Source organism: Salmo salar, chromosome 10 (assembly GCF_965601325.2).
Source record: "Salmo salar chromosome 10, fSalSal1, whole genome shotgun sequence".
Lineage (NCBI taxonomy): Eukaryota > Metazoa > Chordata > Actinopteri > Salmoniformes > Salmonidae > Salmo > Salmo salar.
In genome coordinates, this window is record NC_138300.1 from 96,355,401 (window position 1) to 96,377,233 (window position 21,833).

At 42.5% G+C, this 21,833-nt stretch overlaps 1 protein-coding gene across 6 annotated transcripts in view; it reads left to right on the top strand.

The window, feature by feature from the left end:
* Positions 1 to 457: 457 nt before the first annotated feature.
* Positions 458 to 21,833, top strand: part of c2cd5 (C2 calcium dependent domain containing 5) — a 62,894-nt gene continuing 41,518 nt past the window's right edge. The window contains exons 1-8 of one of the 6 annotated variants that reach the window (XM_082957256.1): positions 458 to 1,220; positions 2,284 to 2,392; positions 2,532 to 2,618; positions 2,986 to 3,157; positions 4,365 to 4,460; positions 4,570 to 4,725; positions 6,551 to 6,794; positions 11,476 to 11,636. In XM_082957256.1, the coding sequence (XP_082813382.1) occupies positions 2,303 to 2,392; positions 2,532 to 2,618; positions 2,986 to 3,157; positions 4,365 to 4,460; positions 4,570 to 4,725; positions 6,551 to 6,794; positions 11,476 to 11,636 (1,006 nt within the window). In that variant the 5' untranslated portion in view covers positions 458 to 1,220; positions 2,284 to 2,302. The remainder of the gene's footprint in view (positions 1,221 to 2,283; positions 2,393 to 2,531; positions 2,619 to 2,985; positions 3,158 to 4,364; positions 4,461 to 4,569; positions 4,726 to 6,550; positions 6,795 to 11,475; positions 11,637 to 21,833) is intronic. The other 5 variants (XM_082957258.1, XM_082957254.1, XM_082957257.1 and 2 more) reach the window with 5 other exon arrangements.

Sequence of the window (21,833 nt, forward strand, 5' to 3'; positions counted from 1 at the left end):
ACCTTAACACTAATTCTAACCTTAACCGTAAACCCCTTAGAAATAGCATTTGACCTCCCCAGCTGGTTAAATTGCTGTTTGTTTACTATTCTTGAGGGGACTTCTGGTCCCCACAACTATAGTTAAACACGTCCACATGTGCACACTTACAGCCACACTAACATCACATGCACACTCTATCTCTCCCTCATTGTGGATAATTTTGAAGGGCATAAGTGATATGGCAAAATCTGATGCATATGTATCTATTTTAGTGCATATTACATCTACTGTTATATTAATACTGTACACACGTAACCTCATTGTGTATGGGACAGCCCAACCGGCCGCAAGATGGCGCTATTATTCCTTTTATGTCGTTGTCTGACTAATGTGGCCAGCCGGTAAAAAATGACTGGCCCCCATGGACCGGCTTGTAAATGAAACATCCTCCATTCAGGGTGCAAAAGAGTTGATTTACTCAACTGTATGTGAAAAAAAATCGTGTTTTTGTTTTTTGGACTTTCGGACAACTTCTGGATGTTGCACACCTCTTGCGCCTGTTGTTTACCCCTGGTTGAACATGGTGGGCAACATCAGCAAGTAGCTTTAGCATTAGCCACTCTAGCATGGTGGTTGAAAATGTTGTTTTATTAAGACAGTATGCATATGTCCCCCGTTTTTTTCACCAACAAGCCATTAAATCGAGCTAAAGAGGTTACGGACACATGTGCAGCCTGAGTGGAGGATGTTTTACGGACCATCCGGTCCATTTGGGAAACAAGTGTATTGCTGGCTGGCCACAGTAAAGCGTAAAGTAAGATTACAAACGACGTAAATGGAATAATAGCGGCATCATGTGTTCAGTTGGGCTAAGTATGAGAACGCCTGACTTGAAGCCGGTGTTACAGTTGTACATCTCGTGAACAAGATTTAGTGACCACCTTTCCACCGGAAGAGAAGACAGCGCTGGCTAGCATTTTCCATTCGTTGAGCTGGCCGGGGATGCTAACTGCAATGTGTGTGCAGTGAATTTGAAATATGAATTAGCTTATATATTTTTAAGCAGTCAATTGCCATAAAGCGTCGTTAGAGTAAATATTAGCCACATCTACCGGGCTTTTGAGAGAAGATCTCGTTATGTTTGGGAGAGATGCGGAGGTCTGGCGCGCGGGCTGTCAACAAAGTCCGGCTGAAAAAACGCTGCTGTTTCCCCAACTCTCTCGTATGACATAGTCCTGGTAAGGACACTCAATGACGTCTAATAACAGCCAGTTTGTTATACTGTATGTAACATAACTAGATTTCATTATGTGTGGCGACCCGGTCGCACAGAAATACAGGAGGTAACGTTATCTAGCTAACGTAATGCATGCATGTCAGTCAACTGCTATGCAGTAACGCCAGCTTACGTCTAGCTAAGCTAACTGTTGTAATAAACTCTCAATTAGTTAACTGGCTGATTAGCAGAATCAGTAGTTGACTAACTAAGTCTGTCATCCAAGTAACCTAGTTCTATAAACCAGTTAGCTAACCTATCTTACATATTACAGTAACGTCAGTGAAACAAGTAATAAGGTAGAGCATTAGCTAGCTACATGGCCAGAATATGTTGCTTTTCTGGTACATGTCAATCTCTGTCAACTGTCACCAACATATGTCACCTGACCATGTCAGGGCCAAGCAGGACTAGTATCAGCCTTCTACTACTCAGTAGCCACAATTGCAGTGTGACCTTTAGATCTGGTAGCTCATGAATCAATTCATCTTTATTTTATTTGACCAGGTAAGTTGACTGAACACATTCTCATTTACAGCAACAACCTGGGGACTAGTTACAGGGGAGATGAATGAGACAATTGTAAGCTGGGGATGATTAGGTAACCGTATGAGGACCAGATTGGGAATTTAGCCAGGACACCAGGGTTAACACCCTTTCTCTTACAATAAGTGCCATGGGATCTTTAGTGACCACAGAGTCAGGACACCCGTTTAACATCCCTTCCGAAAGATGGCACCTAACACAGGGCAATGGCCCAATCACTGCCCTAGGGATATTTTTTTTAGACCAGAGGAAAGGGTGCTTCCTACTGGCCCTCCAAACACCACTTCCAGCAGCATCTAGTCTCCCATCCAGGGACAAACCAGGACCAACCCTGCTTAGCTTCAGAAGCAAGCCAGCAGTGGGATGCAGAGTGGTATGCTGCTGGCCAGGTTTTATCATGATCTGGTGAATACAGGTAAAATACACAATATTGGTATTGTAGTAATAAAATGATTTACCTGTAATTCTTTGATCTGAAGGTGATGACAAAGCTGAATCATGCCGGGTAAATTGAAAGCTAAGATTGTGGCGGGGCGTCACTTACCAGTCATGGACAGAGCCAGCGACCTCACTGATGCCTTCGTAGAGGTGAGCGTGGGCCATTCTCAGTTTACCCTGAAAAAAACATCAGGTCAACGTGATCTTACAACCCTTTCAACACATATACTTCGTTACAGTGATGCAGTACTAGCCTTGTGGTGTTCTTCATTGATGTTGTGTCTTACAGGTCAAGTTTGGCAACACAACTTTCAAAACGGATGTCTACCCCAAGTCCCTTAACCCACAGTGGAACTCAGAGTGGTTCAAATTTGAGGTAAAATGTGTGAATATGACTTCTTGACTTATTTCTCTGTGAAGGAAGGTGTTTGTGAATGGCATAGGATTACAGAGTGAAGAAGCTGGAGCAGGGTTCTCCACAAAGAATGTAAGAGGGGCGCTTCGCCACTTTGTGGACTGGCTGCGCCACAATCTAAAAAAACAACTCTATTTGCCATTTTTGCTCTAGATTGCAGGAAATGTCAGTTACATGTGTTAACAAAATGCTAAAATCTTTGCCCCCCTCCGGGCATCCCCCGGCCGTACTCAGCAGCACCACCTTGTTAAAAAATCCTGGGGCGAACCCGATAGAGCCAACATGATTGTCCTGTATTCTTGTTTCCCCAACTTTGTCCCCCCTCTAGGTGGATGATGAGGATTTGCAGGATGAGCCGTTACAGATCACAGTGTTGGACCATGACACTTACAGTGCCAACGACGCAATAGGGAAGGTCTACATTGACATCGACCCTCTGCTGTCCAGCGAGGCTGCTACTGTCATCTCTGGATGGTTCCCCATCTACGACACTATACACGGTGCGTTTCTTATAGATACTGAACAAAAATATCAACGCAACATGCAATAATTTCAAAGATTTTACTGAGTTAAACATAATTTAAGGAAATCAGTCAATTTAAATTAATTAATTAGGCTCTAATCTTTGGATTTCACATGACTGGGAATACAGATATACATTTGTTGGTCGCAGATACCTTAAAGAAAATGGGCTTCACAATGGGCCTCAGGATCTCGTAATGGTATCTCTGCATTCAAATAGCCATTGATAAAATGCACTTGTGTTCACTGTCTGTAGCTTATGCCTGCCTATACCATAACCCCACCACCACAATGGGGTACTCTGTTCACTACGTTGACATCAGCAAACAGCTCGCCTATGTGACGCCATACACGCAGTCTGCGGTTGTGAGGCTGGTTGGACATGCTACCAAATTCTCAAAAACGACGTTGCAGGCGGCTTATGGTAGAGAAATTAACATTACATTCTCTGGCAACATCTCTGGTGGACATTCCTGCAGTCAACATTCCAATTGCGTGCTCTATCAACTTGAGACATGTGGCATTGTGTTGTGTGACAAAACTGCACATTTTAGAGTGGCCTTTTATTGTACCCAGCACAATGTGCACCTGTGTAATGATCATGCTGTTTAATCAGATTCTTGATATGCCACACCTGTCAGGTGGATGGATTATCTTGGCAAAGGAGAATGCTCACTAACAGGGGTGTAAACAAATTTGCACATAATTTGAGAGAAATAAGCTTTTTGTGCGTCTGGAAAATTTCTGGAATCTTTTATTTCAGCTCATGAAACATGGGGCCAACACTTTACATGTTGTTTTATATTTTTGTTCAGTGCAATTCCCCATCTACCACACTATACACAGTTATATACTTCCACTATCTATGACACAAGTTATATACTTACCCATCAACGGTGCATGGCCACAGTGGTACTTTTCAGATACATAGCCAGGCCTCTAAAGAAATACACAGTGTTCTCTGTGTAACAGCCTGTAAATGCATGTTGTTCCTCTCTGCTGTAAACACTGCCTTACTAAAAGCTGTTATTTAACGGTATCTATCTAGTAATGATGATGATGTAGCGCCTGTCTTCCTGGTTTGAGAGGGGAGAGGAGTGTGTTTGTGAAGAGTTGGGTTTTCTAGGGTTAGGTGGTGTTTTTGTCTGGTAGTAATGTTTCTGTTCATTCTGTCCTCTCCTACAGGTATCAGAGGGGAGATTAATGTTCTGGTAAAGGTGGACCTCTTCAATGACCTAAACCGCTTCAGACAGTCCTCCTGTGGGGTCAAGTTCTTCTGCAGTGAGTCCTGGTCCCCTATGGGGATGTACTATAGTAGAGAGATCTAGTCACAAGAAATGGCTGATGATGATAATGAATGATGATGATAAGGTGTTTATGCGTGTGTTAGCAACATCCATCCCGAGGTGTTACCGCGCGGCGCTGGTCCATGGTTTTGTTGAGGAGCTGGTGGTGAACGAGGACCCGGAGTACCAGTGGATCGACCGCATCAGAACCCCCAGGGCTTCTAACGAGGCCCGCCAGCGACTCATCTCCCTCATGTCTGGTACATAACCCAGCTATCTAACGCTCGCCGCAGTGTGTATGTGTATATATAGTTGAAGTCGGAAGTTTACATACACCTTAACCAAATACATTTAAACTCAGTTTTTCACAATACCTCACATTTTATCCTAGTGAAAATTCCCTGTCTTAGGTCAGTTAGCATCAGCACTTTATTTTAATAATGTGAAATGTCAGAATAATAGTAGAGAATGATTTATTTCAGCTTCTATTTCTTTCATCACATTCCCAGTGGGTCAGAAGTTTACGTACACTCAATTAGTATTTGGTAGCATTGCCTTTAAATTGTTTAATTTGGGTCAAATGTTTTGGGTAGCGTTCCACAAGCTTCCCACAATAAGTTGGGTGCATTTGGGCCCATTCCTCCTGTCAGAGCTGGTGTAACTGAGTCAGTGTTGTAGGCCTCCGTGCTCACACACACTTTTTCAGTTCTGCCCACAAATTTTCTATAGGATTGAGGTCAGGGCTTTGTGATGGCCATTCCAATACCTTGACTTTGTTGTCCTTAAGCCATTTTGCCACAACTTTGGAAGTATGCTTGGGGGTCATTGTCCATTTGGAAGACCCATTTGCGACCAAGCTTTAACATTTACATTACATTTACGTCATTTAGCAGACGCTCTTATCCAGAGCGACTTAACTTCCCGACTGATGTCTTGATGTTGCTTCAATATATCCACATAATCTTTCTTCCACATGATACCATCTATTTTGTGAAGTGCACCAGTCCCTCCTGCAGCAAAGCACCCCCACAACATGATGCTGCCACCCTCGTGCTTCACGGTTGGGATGGTGTTCTTCAGCTTGTAAGCGTCCCCTTTCTCCTCCAAACATAACGATGGTCATTATGGCCAAACAGTTCTATTTTTGTCTCATCAGACCAGAGGACATTTCTCCAAAAAGTACAATCTTTGTCCCCATGTGCAGTTGCAACCGTAGTCTGGCTTTTTTTATGGCAGTTTTGGAGCAGTTGCTTGTTCCTTGCTGAGTGGCCTTTCAGATTATGTCGATACAGGACTCGTTTTACTGTGGATATAGATACTTGTGTACCTGTTTCCTCCAGCATCTTCACAAGGTCCTTTGCTGTTGTTCTGGGATTGATTTGCACTGTTCGCACCAAAGAACGTCCATCTTTAGGAGACAGAACGAGTCTCCTTCCTGAGCGGTATAACGGCTGCGTGGTCCCATGGTGTTTATACTTGCGTACTATTGTTTGTACAGATGAACGTGGTACCTTCAGGCGTTTGTAAATTGCTCCCAAGGATGAACCAGACTTGTGGAGGTCTACAATAGTTTTTCTGAGGTCTTGGCTGATTTCTTTTGATTTTCCCATGATGTCAAGCAAAGAAGCACTGAGTTTGAAGGTAGGCCTTGAAATACATCCACAGGTACGCCTCCAATTGACTCAAATTATGTCAATTAGCCTATCAAAAGCTTCTAAAGCCGTGATATAATTTTCTGGAATTTTCCAACCTGTTTAAAGGCACAATCAACTCAGTGTATGTAATCTTCTGACCCACTGGAATTGTGATACAGTGAATTATAAGTGAAATAATCTGTCTAAACAATTGTTGGAAAAATGACTTGTGTCATGCACAAAGTAGATGTCCTAACCGACTTGCCAAAACTATAGTTTGTTAACAAGAAATTTGTGGAGTGGTTGAAAAACGAGTTTTAATGACTCCAACCTAAGTGTATGTAAACTTCCGACTTCAACTGTATATATATTACACTATAGAACTATTCTATAGTTTTAGAGTATATTACATCAGAACTCCCAGGGCTTCTAACGAGGCATGTGTGTGTAGGTGAGCTGCAGAGGAAGATTGGTCTGAAGGTATTGGAGATGGGTGGTAATGCGGTGGTGGGCTACCTGCAATGCTTTGATCTGGAGGGAGAGTCGGGTCTGGTGGTCCGAGCCATCGGCACCGCCTGCACTCTGGACAAACTCATCCCTGGGACTGCTTCCAACAATGTCACACACACCAACACACACCCCAACACCGCCCCGGCATCCAATGCCTGCAACTCCCCCTCTAAGGAAAGCAAAGAGTGAGTATTGAACGAATGCATGAGCATGGTGTGTGTGTGTGTGTGAGAGAGGGAGAGAGTGTATGTGTTTGTTCCCTGCCTTTGGACTGACTCCTGTGTGTCTCAGTATTTCTGCCTTTCTCTACATTTGTGACCAGATTTCTCTGAGGGCTTATGTCAAATTGACATGATCTTATTGTATTATTGTAATTGTCACATGCTTAGTACACACTTGCTTACTTGCGGGTAAATACAAAATAAATGCAGAGTTAAAGATGACAAATAAATCCACAGTAAATGCCGAATTAAAATACAGTGCGTAATTGTGTGGTGTCAGTATGCATATGTGTGTGCATGTTATGTATGTGTGTTGGGGTGTCAGTGTAAGGATGTGTGTGGGTAGAGTCCAGTGTGTGTGCATAGTCAGTGCAAAAAAGGGTCAATGCATGTAGTCCGGGTAGCCATTTGATTAGCCATTTAGCAGTCTTGTTTAGAAGTCTTATGGCTTGGGGGTAGAAGCTGTTCAGGGTCTTGTTGGTTCCAGACTGCATTGGTACCGCTTGCCGTGCGGTATCTGAGAGAACAGTCTGTTGCTTAGGTGGCAGAAGTCTCAGAGAAAAATGTGACACCGCCTGGTATAGAGGTTCTGGATGGCAGGAAGCTCGGCCCCAGTGATGTACTGGGCCAAACACATTACACTCTGTAGCGCCTTGCGGTCGGATGCCAAGCAGTTGCCGTACCAAGCAGTGATGCAGCCAGCCAAGATGCTCTTGATGGTGCAGCTGTATAACTTTTTGAGGATCTGGACCAATGCCAAATCTTCTCAGCGTCCTGAGGGGGAAGAGGCATTGTCGTGCCCTCTTCACGACTGTGTCGGTGTGTTTGGACCATGATAGAGCCTTAGTAGCGTGGACACCGAAGTACTTGAAACTCTTGACCCACTCCACTATAGCCCCGTCGATGTGCATGGGGGGTGATTGGCCCTCCGTTTCCTGTTGTCCATAATCAGCTCCTTTGTCTTACTCACGTTGAAGGAGAGGTTGTTGTCCTGGCACCACACTGCCAGGTTTCTGACCTCCCTATAGGCTCTCATCGTTGTCGGTGATCAGTCTTACCACCGCCATGTCGTTGGCAAACTTAATGATGGTGTTGGAGTCGTGAGCAGCTACGCAGTCGTGAGTGAACAGGGAGTACAGGAGGGAACTAAGCACATACCCCTGTGTTGAGGGTCAGTGTGGCAAATGTGTTGTTGCCTACCCTCATGAAGCCCAGGATCCAGTTGCAGAGGGAGGTGTTCAGTCCCAGTGACCTTGGCTTAGTGATGAGCTTCGAGGGCACTATGATGTTGAATGCTGAGCTGTAGTCAATGAACAGCATTTTCACATAGGTGTTCCTTTTGGCCAAGTGGGAAAGGGCAGTGTGGAGTGCAATAGAGAGTGCATCATCTGTAGTGGCGGTATGTGATGTGCAGTGTGTCTGGGATGATGGGGTTAATGTGAGCCATAACCTGCCTTTAAAAACATTTCATAGCTACAGGTGTGAGTGCTACGGGGTGATAATCATTTAGACAGCTTACCTTGACATTATTGGGTACAGGGACTGTGGTGGTCTGCTTAAAACATGTAGGTATTACAGATTGGGTCAGGGAGAAGTTGAACATTTCAGTGAAGACACTTGCCAGCTGGTCAGCGCATGCTCTGAGTATGCGTCCTGGTAATCCACCTTTTGAGTGTTAACTTGTTTAAAGGTCTTACTCACATCGGCTACGGTAGCATGATTACACAGTTGTCCAGAACAGCTGGTGCTCTCACGCATGGTTCAGTGTTGCTTACCTCGAAGCGAGCATAGAAGGCATTTAGCTTGTCTGGTAGGCTCGTGTCACTGGGCAGCTAGTGGGTGAGTTTCCCTTTGTAATCCGTGATAGTTTGCAAGCCCTGCCACATCCGACGAGTGTCAGAGCTGGTGTAGTAGGGTTGGATCTTAGTGCTGTATTGATGTTTTTTCTGTTTGGTGGTTTGTCGGAGGGTGTACCGGGATTTATAAAAAGCATCTGGGTTAGTGTCCCACTCCCTGAAAGTGGGAGCTCTAGCCTTTAGCTCAGTGTGGATGTTGCCTGTAATCCATGGCTTCTGATTAGGATACGTACATGCGTACGGTCACTGTGGGGATGACGTCGTTGATGCGCTTATTAATGAAGCCGGTGACTTGATGTGGTAAACTCCTCAATGCCATCCGATGAATCCCGGAACATATCCCGGAACAATCATGGCTAGCCAGGAAAGATCTTGTCTTTCTCCCTATATAGCTCAGTGCTTTCTCCTTGGCTAAACTAGTTTAATGAGTTTACATTTTAGTCATATTTACGGATCCCATACAAGTTTGTAATTAAGGCACATGAACGTTCACATGTCCAAGAAGGCATTTCTGTCCCCCCAAAAAATGTATATGTATTTTTTCAAACAGCCCTACTGTGAGGTAGGAACTAGCGTCAAACGCCCCCTATGAGACGTCCTGTCACACTTGGGGTGTGTGTGTCTGTGTGTGTTATATCATGTGACAAAGCTATAGTATATGCCATATCTGAGATATGCACATGGCACACACACACACACACACACACACACACACACAGCCCCCTTCCCCTGTGTCTGTCTGTCTGTTTTCTAATGGCTCTACTCTGTGCATTTGCATGTAAGTGCTGCTCTCTCTCTCATTTGACTGTGTGTGTGTGTCTGAGGGCTGTGCATGAGCTTGTTCCTGCTAGTATGGTTGGAGGAAGGTGCGGGTGGATGAATGGAGAGATAAAAGAAGGTAGGGTGGGTGCCGGTGCAAGCATTTTCTTTAGCTGCAGCATGTAGGTGGGTGTTATAATGCAAAAGGAGGGGGTAGACAACCTCTCTTTATTTTTTCTTGTCTTTTCTTGTGCTCTATTTTTCTTTGCTGCAATGTTGTGGTGTGGTGTGTTGTGTTTCTCTTCTTCTCTGCCTCTGCTGCACATGGATTGGCTCTTCTCTTGCTGTATGCGTTTGGATTGGTCCACTGTCCGTCTCTACATGGTGATTGATTCAGGTCTCCTCTGGCCCACGGATGTCGCTCCAGCCACAACAGCCCTGTCCACTCAGCCTGCAGCTCTCAGAGACTGTCCCACTCCCAGAACTTCTCTGTCTCTGTCCCTACTCTGGTCTTTACTGGTACGGACAGAGAAAAATAGCGAGAGGGAGGGAGGGAGGGAGGGAGAGCGGGAAGGCTCTTCCCTGGGAGGGAGGGAGGGAGGGAGGGAGGGAGGGAGGGAGGGAGGGAGGGAGGGAGGGAGGGAGAGCGGGAAGGCTCTTCCCTGGGAGGGAGGGAGGGAGGGAGGGAGGGAGTCCCAGAATCTCTGTGTTCATACATGGGTCTTCACTTGTACATAGAAAGGGAGAGATTATAAAAGAGAAATAAGGAAACAGACATAGAAGAGCGAGGTAAACTGGGGGGAAAGGGAGAGCCAGAGCAATAGAGCATGAGACAGAGGAACTAATGGATAGCCATCGGTGAGATAGTTACCAGTCTCTCTCCCCCCCAAAAAGTCAACCTCGGAGCCCATTCTTTCTTGCCATTGGATGAGAAGATTGTGACATCACCAGCCCCAAACACTTCCTCTTCCTGTGTCCCCCGCAGCCAATCATTGAGCCCCTACCCAAGCAGATCCATCCCTTTCACCTGTCCTAATTTTGCCTGATTCCGTGTAGTTTATTCCCAAAATCCGTTCCGCTCACAAAAACAACATTGGATGTTCTAAGTCCACAAAAATGTTTACACCACAACAGGAGACCACTTTTGAGGTCTGGGAAAAATGAAAACATTTTTTTTTGTGTGTGTAGTTATCCTTTAATGCAAGTGCGAACCAGGAAGAGACCGTTGTTTGGTGAGTGGTGTTTCTGTAGCGCTCATGTGATTGCAGAGTTTGCAAAACAAATGGCCACTGGATTGATTTAAATGATCATGATATCATTCTGTCTGATAGGCATAGGCTACTTTTGTAGTTAACATTTAATTGAATAGGTTTTTGGGAAAGCCTTTCCATCTCGACCTGAAGATTGTTATCATTAGCTTCATCGCCAACGGCTACACGAAGTGTAGACATGCACCGCACACAGACATAACAGACGTGCATTCCTGTGCCATTTCAGAAAGTTTCTGGGAAATACGAATCACTGATGCATTTCATTCATGTCTTATGATTAACTTGGGCAAATTAATGCATTTTCTAGTAAGTTCAATACATTTTTGAATATTCATTATATTCCGTTTTAATGTCTGGATTCTGAAATTTTGTCCGCAATGCAGATTTTTTAGGGCCCCAAGCAATCCCTCTTAGTTCAGTTCAATCAACTATATTTGTCTCCAAGGGGCAGTCACCCAGGAGTCTGTTGGGCTCAATTCCTTTTCAATTCAGTTTATGTTGGAAGTGAATTTAAATTCCAACTCAAGAAACTACTCATCCCTTTAGTGTTGTGTTGGGTTGGCCCATGTTGTGTTGTGTGTTTCTGCCATGCTTTCCTCCTCAGTTCGATAGATCTGTGTGCTTCTGTTTACGCTTCATGTGCTTGGCTTTTTAGTTCCGCAGCCCAGTCATTTGCACTCCACACACCTCTTTCACACATATACACACACACACGGTGAGGTGAGGTGACTGATGTGTGTGTGTGTGTTCTCCTGGCAGGCCCGTGTTCAGTGAGGACCCAACCCACCCCCTCTCCGTCCCTCCCACCCCTCTCAGAACACTTCCTTCCTCCTCCTCTCCTCCTCCCTTCTCTCCATCCAAGCCTTGCAGTCGCCAGTCCTCCTCCTCAGACACAGACCTCAGTCTGACGCCCAAGATGGGTAAGACCCCATCACCCTTCCTCACACCCCACTCTGAGCCTGACTGTATTTAATTTTTCCATCCCATTTCCTTGTTTAATTGATTTATTTCAAGTCATTGTGTTAGAAACACACACACAGCAGCTGTGGACCATAGATTTCTGGTGTTGACCAAGTAATAACCCGCACACCCCCTAGGGCAGGACATGGTTCCCCCTACTGGTGGAAATACACCCTAGGAACCCCCTTTCCTTCCTCTCTACTCCCTTCTTCCTAAAGGATTTGTATTTTCCTTCCTTGTGTTTTCCTGTCAGGTTTAAAATCTTGTGACTTTCCTCCGCTGTCCCTTTCTTCTCTGCTTTTCTTGATGTCTTGTTTTCTCCTGTTTTCTGGCTCACCTCTCCTCTCCCCACCTGCCTCTCTGTCGCTCTCTTCTCCTCTCCTCTCTCTCTCGCTTTCCTCACCTTTTTCTCTGCCCAACAGTGACCACCTCCCAAGAGAGGTTTGTCTCCCGTCCTAGGATCTTCCTCTGTCCCAGTTCCCCAGCCCTCTCCTCTGACTCCCAGCCCCTTCCTCCCTCTGGGCCAATCCTGTGCAGCCTTGTGTATGCCCCCAAGCCAACACCCTGCCCCCTCTCCCCTCTGTCCAATCAGAGGGGTATGTCTTGAGAAAGAGTAACATACAGTGAAGAGCTGATGGCAGGCAGCCTTTGGGTAGGAGAGTCATGAAGCTCTATAACAGTCCTGACAACACTCTTTTCGTAACACTATAACAGCTTGCAGGAGTCACGAAGCCCAACAACATCCTGTATAACACCTGTTACACTAAAATAGTTAAATAGTCGTTTATTATAGTCTCAGGTAGGGCACAGAGTGCAAAAGTCATGAATGTCTAAAACACCTTTTACAAACTCCCTCTATAGCCACCCCTCAGAAACCTCTATAGCCACCCCTCAGAAACCTCTATAGCCACCCCTCAGAAACCTCTATAGCCACCCCTCAGAAACCTCTATAGCCACCCCTCAGAAACCTCTATAGCCACCCCTCAGAAACCTCTATAACCACCCCTCAGAAACCTCTATAGCCACCCCTCAGAAACCTCTATAACCACCCCTCAGAAACCTCTATAGCCACCCCTCAGAATCCTCTATAGCCACCCCTCAGAAACCTCTATAACCACCCCTCAGAAACCTCTATAACAGCCGTATACAGTGCGTTCGGAAAGTATTCAGACCCCCTTCCTTTTTTTCACGTTACTGCCTTATTCTAAAATTGATTAAATAAATGTTTTGCATCATCAATCTATACACAATACCCCATAATGACAAAGCAATAACAGGTTTTTGGAAATTTTTGTAAAGAAAGAAATACCTTATTTACATAAGTATTCAGACCCTTGCTATGAGACTTGAAATTGAGCTCAGGTGCATCCTGTTTCCATTGATCATCCTTGATGTTTCTACAACTTGATTGGAGTCCACCTGTGGTAAATTCAATTGATTAGACATGATTTGGAAAGGCACACACCTGTCTATATTATGTCCCACAGTTGACAGTGCATGTCAGATCAAAAACCACTCCGTGAGGTTGAAAGAATTGTCCGTATAACTACGTGACAGGACTGCGTCGAGGCACAGATCTGGGGAAGGGTACCAACAAGTTTCTGCAGCATTGAAGGTCCCCAAGAACACAGTGGCCTCCATCATTCTTAAATGGAAGAAGTTTGGAACCACCAAGTCTCTTCCTAGAGCTGGCCGCCCGGCCAAACTGAGCAGTCGGGGGAGAAGGGCATTGGTCAGGGAGGTGATCAAGATCAAGATGGTCACTCTGACAGAGCTCCAGAGTGTCTCTGTGGAGATGGTTGTCCTTCTGGAAAGTTCTTCCATCTCTGCAGCACTCCACTAATCATGCCTTTATGGTAGAGTGGCCAGACAGAAGCCACTCCTCAGTAAAAGGCAGTTGACAGCCCACTTGGAGTTCCGGCACCTAAAGGACTCTCAGACCATGAGAAACAAGATTCTCTGATATGATGAAACTTAGATTGAACTCTTTGGCCTGAATACCAAGTGTCACGTCTGGAGGAAACCTGGCACCATCCCTTCGGTGAAGCATGGTGGTGGCAGCATCATGCTTTGGATGTTTTTCAGCGGAAGGGACCGAGAGACAGGGCAAGATGGAACAGAGCAAAGAGAGATGAGGTTGGGTGGAAAAAGGACTTGGAGTGAGAAATATATTTTTTTGTCATGGGCAAAGAAATTCAAAATGGGTGATTATACTAATTAATACAAATGTTGATCCGATTGTTCAAACTGTCTAAACAGATCCTCAAGGAAGATGGATTTTTTTTTTTTTAAGTTTATTTTAAATTGGACCAAAAACAGATCTGGCTAATTAATCTATGTGGGCCAAAAAATATATAATAATCTATTGAGCTCACAAGCTACGAATTAATCTATTATTATGGTGAGAGATTATATTACAGTTTTAAGTACACTACCGGTCAAAAGTTTGGGGTCACTTAGAAATGTTCTTGTTTTTGAAAGAAAAGCAAATTTTTTTGGCCATTAAAATAACATCAAATTGATCAGAAATAGTGTAGACATTGTTCCTCTGTCCATTGTCTGTGTTCTTTTGCCCATCTTAATCTTTTCTTTTTATTGTCCAGTCTGAGAGATGGGTTTTTCTTTGCAACTCTGCCTAGAAGGCCAGCATCCCGGAGTCGCCTCTTCACTGTTGACGTTGAGACTAGTGTTTTTCGGGTACTATTTAATGAAGCTGCCAGTTGAGGACTTGTGAGGCGTCTGTTTCTCCAGCTAGATACTCTAATGTACTTGTCCTCTTGCTCAGTTGTGCACCGGGGACTCCCACTCTTTCTATTCTGGTTAGAGCCAGTTTGAGCTGTTCTGTGAAGGGAGTAGTACACAGCGTTGCACGAGATCATTCGTTTCTTGGAAATTTCTTGCATGGAATAGCTTTCATTTCTCAGAACAAGAATAGACTGATGAGTTTCAGAAGAAAGGTCGTTGTTTCTGTCAATTTTGAGCCTGTAATCGAACCCACAAATGCTGATGCTCCAGATACTCAACTACTCTAAAGGCGGCCAGTTTTATTGCTTCTATAATCAGAACAAGTTTTCAGCTGTGCTAACATAATTGCAAAAGGGTTCTCTAATGATCAATTAGCCTTTTAAAGTGATAAAACTTGGATTAGCTAAACCAACGTGCCATTGGAACACAGGAGTGACGGTTGCTGATAATGGGCCTCTGTACGCCTATGTAGATATTCCATTAAATATCACCTGTTTCCAGCTACAATAGTCATTTACAACATTAACAATGTCTACACTGTATTTCTGATTAATTTGATGGACAAAAAAAGTATTTTTTTCAAAAACAAGAACTTTTCTAAGTGACCCCAAACTTTTTAACGGTAGTGTACCTCAATGGATTGTAAAGGAAATCGCACTACAAAACTATCACACTCAAGCACTTAAGGACATAAGAAGATCACGGATACATCATTAGAACTAGTGGGTATATGGAGGCTAAAAAACCCTGACCTTGTGAAATATACATGGAGCAGGCTTAATCAAGCTAGCCGTCTTAATTTCTTCCTAGTCTCATTCTTGCTGGCATCAAAAGTTTTAAAAAAGTATAAATGGGAGACCAAATGCGATCGGCCCACCATCTATTTGGCCTCCTTATAACTCTTACAGAATTTTCACGTGGATGGGGATATTGTAAATTTAATCAAAGCCTATTGGTTGACATTTTGTTCTTAAAATGTCTTGCGGATCAGTGGGATGCTAGCGTCCCATTTTGAAAACTTCCGGTGAAATTGCAGAGCTCCAAATTCAAATTAAATTACTATAAATATCAAACTTTCATGAAATCACAAGTGCAATACATCAGAATAAAGCTTAAATTGTTGTTAATCCAGCCGCCGCGTCAGATTTCAAAAAGGCTTTACGGCGAAAGTAAACCATGCGATTATCTGAGGACAGCGCCAAGCACACAAATGCATAACAAATCATTTTCAACCAGGGAGTTGCGACACGAAAGTCAAAAATAGCTATATACTATATGCCTTACCTTTGAATATCATCTTCTGTTGGCACTCCAAAAGGTCCCAGTTACATTAAATGGTCCTTTTGTTCGATAATGTCCTTCTTTATATCCATAAAAACTCAGTTTAGCTGGTGCGCTTCAGTCAATAATCCACTCGGTTTCCCTCCTTCAAAGTGCATACAAAATGAATCCCAAACGTTACCAATAAACTTATCCAAACAAGTCAATCAACGTTTATAATCAAACCTTAGGTACCCTAATACGCAAATAAACGATACAATTTAAAGACGGAGAATCGTTAGTCTTTACCGGAGAAAAATACCAAAGAACACTCTCTCATTCACGCGCTTGGAAACACTACAGCCAAAATGGTAGCCACCTAGAAAAACAATTTCTGGCTAATTTTTCCAAAAAACAACCTGAAACACTTTCTAAAGACTGTTGACATTTAGTGGAAGCCCTAGGAACTGCAATCGGGCACAATTTCACCCTATTATAAAAGTGCCAGCCATTGAAATCAGTGGTAGGATGATTTTTTTTTTGGGGGGGGGGGGGGTTGGTTTGTCCTCGGGGTTTCGCCTGCCATTTCAGTTCTGTTATACTCACAGACATTATTTTAACAGTTTTAGAAACTTTAGTGTTTCCTATCCAAATTTACCAATTATATGCATATCCTAGTTTCTGGGCCTGAGTAGCAGGCAGTTTACTTTGGGCACGCTTTTCATCCGGATGTCAAAATACCGCCCCCTATCCCAAAGAAGTTAAAAGGAAAAATAATTCATAATTAACTTTTTTTCTGCTCAACATAGGTACAGCAGATCCCCTTATTGTATGGGACACTTTTAAATGTACTTTTACAGGCCATTCAATACAATACTCATTAAAACAAAAGCAATTTAAGTCGAAAGAGATTAGACTAATAAAGGAAATAGGGGAAGTAACAGCGCAGGTTGATGGTAATGGAAACTGTACTATAGAGGCACAAAATAAGTTATAGGAAAAACAAAAAGACATGGAAGTACTTATTAAAGAACGATCAAGTGTAATGTATTACAAAAATAAAGCGAATTGGACGGAAAATTGTGAAAAATGCACACTTTTTATTGGATCTTCAACATAGAAATGCTAGCAAAAATGATTTACAGAAACCCGTTACAAATGGAGTCATCCATGATTCACCAAATTATATTTTGAAAGAGGAAGCAAAATATTTTAAGCATATGTTTTCTTTTCAGTCTCCTCCATTTCCACGGAATGATGTCAACTGTATTTCCTAATAATAATGTAAAATTAACAAATTTACAGAAAGACCTGTATGAAGGCCAAGTTATAGAAGAGGAACCTTTGAGGCAAAATCTTTTCAGTCTGGAAAAACACCAGGGCTTGATGGTATACCAGTACAGGTATATCATACCTTTTTTTGATGAACCCAAGATCCATTATTAGCATGTTTAAATTAGAGACTATCAGGTACTCAACAAGAAGGATTGATTTAATTACTACTAAAACAGGACCCTGGTGGTAAGTATAAAGATACAGTCCAAAAATCTGGAGGCCTCTTACACTTCAGTGTTGTGGTGAAATGCATAGCGCATAAAATAAAAGGTTTTACCAGGTATTGTTCATCCTAATCAGACAGGTTTTTTTTACATTATATATTGGAGATACTATGACAACTACAATTGAACATTATGAAACATCAAGGATACCAGTCCTGGTCTTCATAGCAGATTTTGGAAAGGCGTTTGATAAAGTACGACTAGAATTTATATATAAATGCCTGGATTACATTAATTTTGGTGAATCTCTTATTCAATGGGTTAAAGTTATGTACAGCAACCCCAGATGTAAAATAGTAAATATTGGTTACTTCTCAGAAAGTATTGAGCTTTTAAGAGGAGTAAAACAAGGCTGTCCTTTGTCTCCATATCTATTTATTATGGTCATTGAAATGTTAGCTATTAAAATTAGATCCAACAAGAACATTAACGGTTAGATATTCTGGGGATTAAAACAAAAGTGTCAATGTATGCTGATCCCTGCACAGTCTCATTGAAGATCTTGATGACTTTTCTAGCCTCTCTGGACTAAAACCTAATTATGACAAGTGTACCATATTACGTATTGGATCGTTAAAAAAAAAACTCGTGTTTACACTACCTTGTAGTTTACCAATAAAATGGGCGGATGGTCAAGTAGCTATACTTGGTATTCACATCTCAAAAACTATAAATTCACTTACCAAAATCAATTTCAATAGAAAGTTAGCAAAAATAGGTAAATACTTGTCTATTCATGAAGTCGGAAGCTTACATACACCTTAGCCAAATGCATTTAAACTCAGTTTCACAATTCCTGACATTTAATCCTAATAAAAATGTCCTGTCTTAGGTCAGTTAGGACTTTATTTTAAGAATGTTTAATGTCAGAATAATAGTAGTGATTTATTTTTACTTTTATTTCTTAAATCACATTCCCAGTGGGTCAGAAGTTTACATACACTCAATTAGTATTTCATAGCATTGCCTTTAAATTGTTTAACTTGAGTCAAACGTGTCGGGTAGCTTTCCACAAGCTTCCCACAATAAGTTGGGTGAATTTGGGCACATTCTCAAGCAAAGCACCCCCACAACATGATGCTGCCACTCCCGTGCTTCACGGTTGGGATGGTGTTCTTCAGCTTGTAAGCCTCCCCCCTTTCTCCTCCAAACATAACGATGGTCATTATGGCCAAACAGTTCTGTTTTTTGTTTCATCAGACCAGAGGACACTTCTCCAAAAGTACGATCTTTGTCCCCATGTGCAGTTGCAAACCGTAGTCTGGCTTTTTTATGGCGGTTTTGGAGCAGTGGCCTCTTCCTTGCTGAGCGGCCTTTCAGGTTATGTCGATATAGGACTCGTTTTACTGTGGATATAGATACTTTTGTACCCGTTTCCTCCAGCATCTTCACAAGGTCCTTTGCTGTTGTTCAGGGATTGATTTGCACTTTTCGCACCAAAGTACGTTCATCTCTAGGGGACAGAAGGCGTCTCCTTCCTGAGTGGTGTGACGGCTGCGTGGTCCCATGGTGTTTATACTTGCGTACTATTGTTTGTACAGATGAACCTTCAGGCGTTTGGAAATTGCTCCCAAGGATGAACCAGACTTGTGGAGGTCTACAATTTGTTTTTCTGAGGTCTTGGCTGATTTCTTTAGATTTTTCCATGATGTCAAGCAAAGAGGCACTGAGTTTGAAGGTAGGACTTGAAATACATCCACAGGTACACCTCCAATTGACTCAAATTATGTCAGAAGCTTCTAAAGCCATTACATCCTTTTCTGAAATTTTCCAAGCTGTTTAAAGGCACAGTCAACTTGTAATAATCTGTCTGTAAACAATTGTTGGGAAAATTAGTTGTGTCATGCACAAAGTAGATGTCCTAACCGACTTGCCAAAACTATAGTTTAACAAGAAATTTGTGGAGTGCTTGAAAAACGAGTTAATGGCTCCAACCTAAGTGTATGTAAAATTCCGACTTCAACTGTACTTACTAATGGCACTGCCTACTCCAGATGACTTGTTTTTTAAATCATATGAACAAAAAATATTTCAATTTTTTTGGAATGCTAAGTCAGACAAAATTAAACGTGTCTATTTATATAATGAATTTGAGTTTGGGGGGGCTAAAACTATTAAATATTAAAGGTTTAAACCTCTCACTAAAAGCACTCATACATAAGTTATAGTTAAACCCAAAACGGTTCTCCAGTAGATTTTTAAGAAAGGCTAATCCATTGTTCAAAATTTGCCTTTTTGCCTTAATACAGATTACAACTTCTCATTAACGACTGATTGAAAATGAAATTTTGTTTAAAATATAGCCCTTTCTTAAACAGGCAATGCAACGCTGATTACAATTTCTGTTTTATCCTCCAGAAAAGACAGAACAAATGTTATGGTTAAACTAAAATATACTGATTTAATAAAAAATAAAAAATCTTTATGGATGAAAATAAAGGTATTATGTTTATTAATGATATTATGAATAGAAACGGAGGAGTTATGTCACATATACAGCTATCGAAAATCTATGGGAATATCAGCTAAATCCAAATTTACAACCAGCTGATTGCAGCATTACCACAAAAATGGAGGAGGCAAGTGGAAAAGGGAGAACGTAGGGATTTTTTTGCCTGCCGTATATTAAAGATACAAATTGGCATAAATAGAAAAATATACCAGATTAATTTGAGGACAAAAATAGCATCATACAGGTTGCAAAATAAATGGGAAGATATTTTCGATGTACCGATTCCATGGCACATGGTTTATGAACTGGTACAAAAAACAACAGTTGATTCAACACTTCGTTTTTCAATTTAAATGATTATATAAAGGGGGGGGGGGGTGTGTGTGTGTGTCCGTGTGTGTCCGGGTGTGTGTGTCCGTGTGTCCGGTGCCTGGCTCAGTTGGTAGAGCATGGTGTTTGCAACGCCAGGGTTGTGGGTTCGATTCCCACGGGGGGCCAGTACAAAAAAAACATGAAATGTATGCATTCACTACTGTAAGTCGCTCTGGATAAGAGCGTCTGCTAAATGACTAAAATGTAAATATATAATATGGGGCATACAACAATGTCAGCTCTGTAGATTTTGCTGTGAAGAGACAGAATCACTAGATAATCTTTTCTGGTATCTGAATACTTATGTAAATGTAATATCAGTTTATTTTATTTTTCTATATATTTACAAACATTTCTAAACACCTGTTTTTGCTTTGTCATTATGGGGTAGTGTGTATAGATTGATGTGGGTAAAAAACATTTTTTTTAATCCATTATAGAGTAAAGCTGTAATTTAAAAATGTGAAAAAAGTCAAGGGGTCTTAATACTTTCTGAAAGCACTATATTTGCACACGTTTTCCAAACCACCTTAGCCCTACTTGACCTTACCCCACTTAACCTTGGATAAACTGTCCATCCCTGCTGGCATTTGGGCCTCATATTGACTGCCTTGGACGACCACCTTCCCCTACCCATTTTTCCACCTCTGTGTGGTTTATGGCATGTCCAGACCCCCACCCCTGTTTTATGAGTCTATAAGGTGGCATAGTCTGCAGCCTCCCAGGCCAGGCCAGTGGCAGGTAGAGTAGTGTACAGAGGGGACAATAAAGCAGCTATTTGGACTCCATCCTCACAGGTAGATCTATGGGAATGTTGTCATTAACAAAGATGTGGTAATTACAATGTACACTGAACAAAAATATAAATGCAACAATTTCAAAGATTTTACTGAGTTACAGTTCATATAAGGAAATCAGTCAATTGAAATAAATTAATTGGGCCCTAATCTATGGATTTCACATGACTGGGAATATAGATACCTTTAAAAAAAGAAAATAGGGGAGTGGATCAGAAAACCTGTCCGTATCTGGTGTGAGCATCCCAAACATGCTCAATGGATAGGTGACATGTCTGGTGAGTATGCAGGCCATGGAAGTACTGGGACATTTCAGCTTCCAGGAATTGTGTACAGATCCTTGTGACATGGGGCTGTGCATTATCATGCTGAAACGAGGTGATGACGGTGGATGAATGGCACGACAATGGGCCTCCGGATCTTATCACGGTATCTCTGTGCATTCAAATTGACATCGATAAAATTCTATTGTATTCGTTGTCCGTAGCTTATGCCTGCCCATACCATAACTCCACTGCCACCATGGGGCACTCTGTTCACATTGACATCAGCAAAATGCTCGGCCACACAGTTGAAACCGGGATTCATCCGTGAAGAGCACACTTCTCCAGCGTGCCAGTGGCCATAGAAGGTGAGCATTTGCCCACTGAAGTCAGTTATGACGCCAAGACCCTGGTGAGGACAACGAGCACACAGATGAGCATCCCTGTGACCATTTCTGACAGTTTGTGCAGAAATTCTTCGTTTGCGCAAACCCACAGTTTCACCAGCTATCCGGGTGGCTGGTTTGACGATCCCACAGGTGAAGAAGCAGAATGTGGAGGTCCTGGGATGGCGTGGTCTGCTGTTGTGAGGCCGGTTAGATGTACTGCCAAATTCTCTAAAACATTGGAGGCTTGTGGTAGAGAAATTAACATTCAATTCTCTGGCAACAGCTCTGTTGGACATTCCTGCAGTCAGCATGCCAATTGC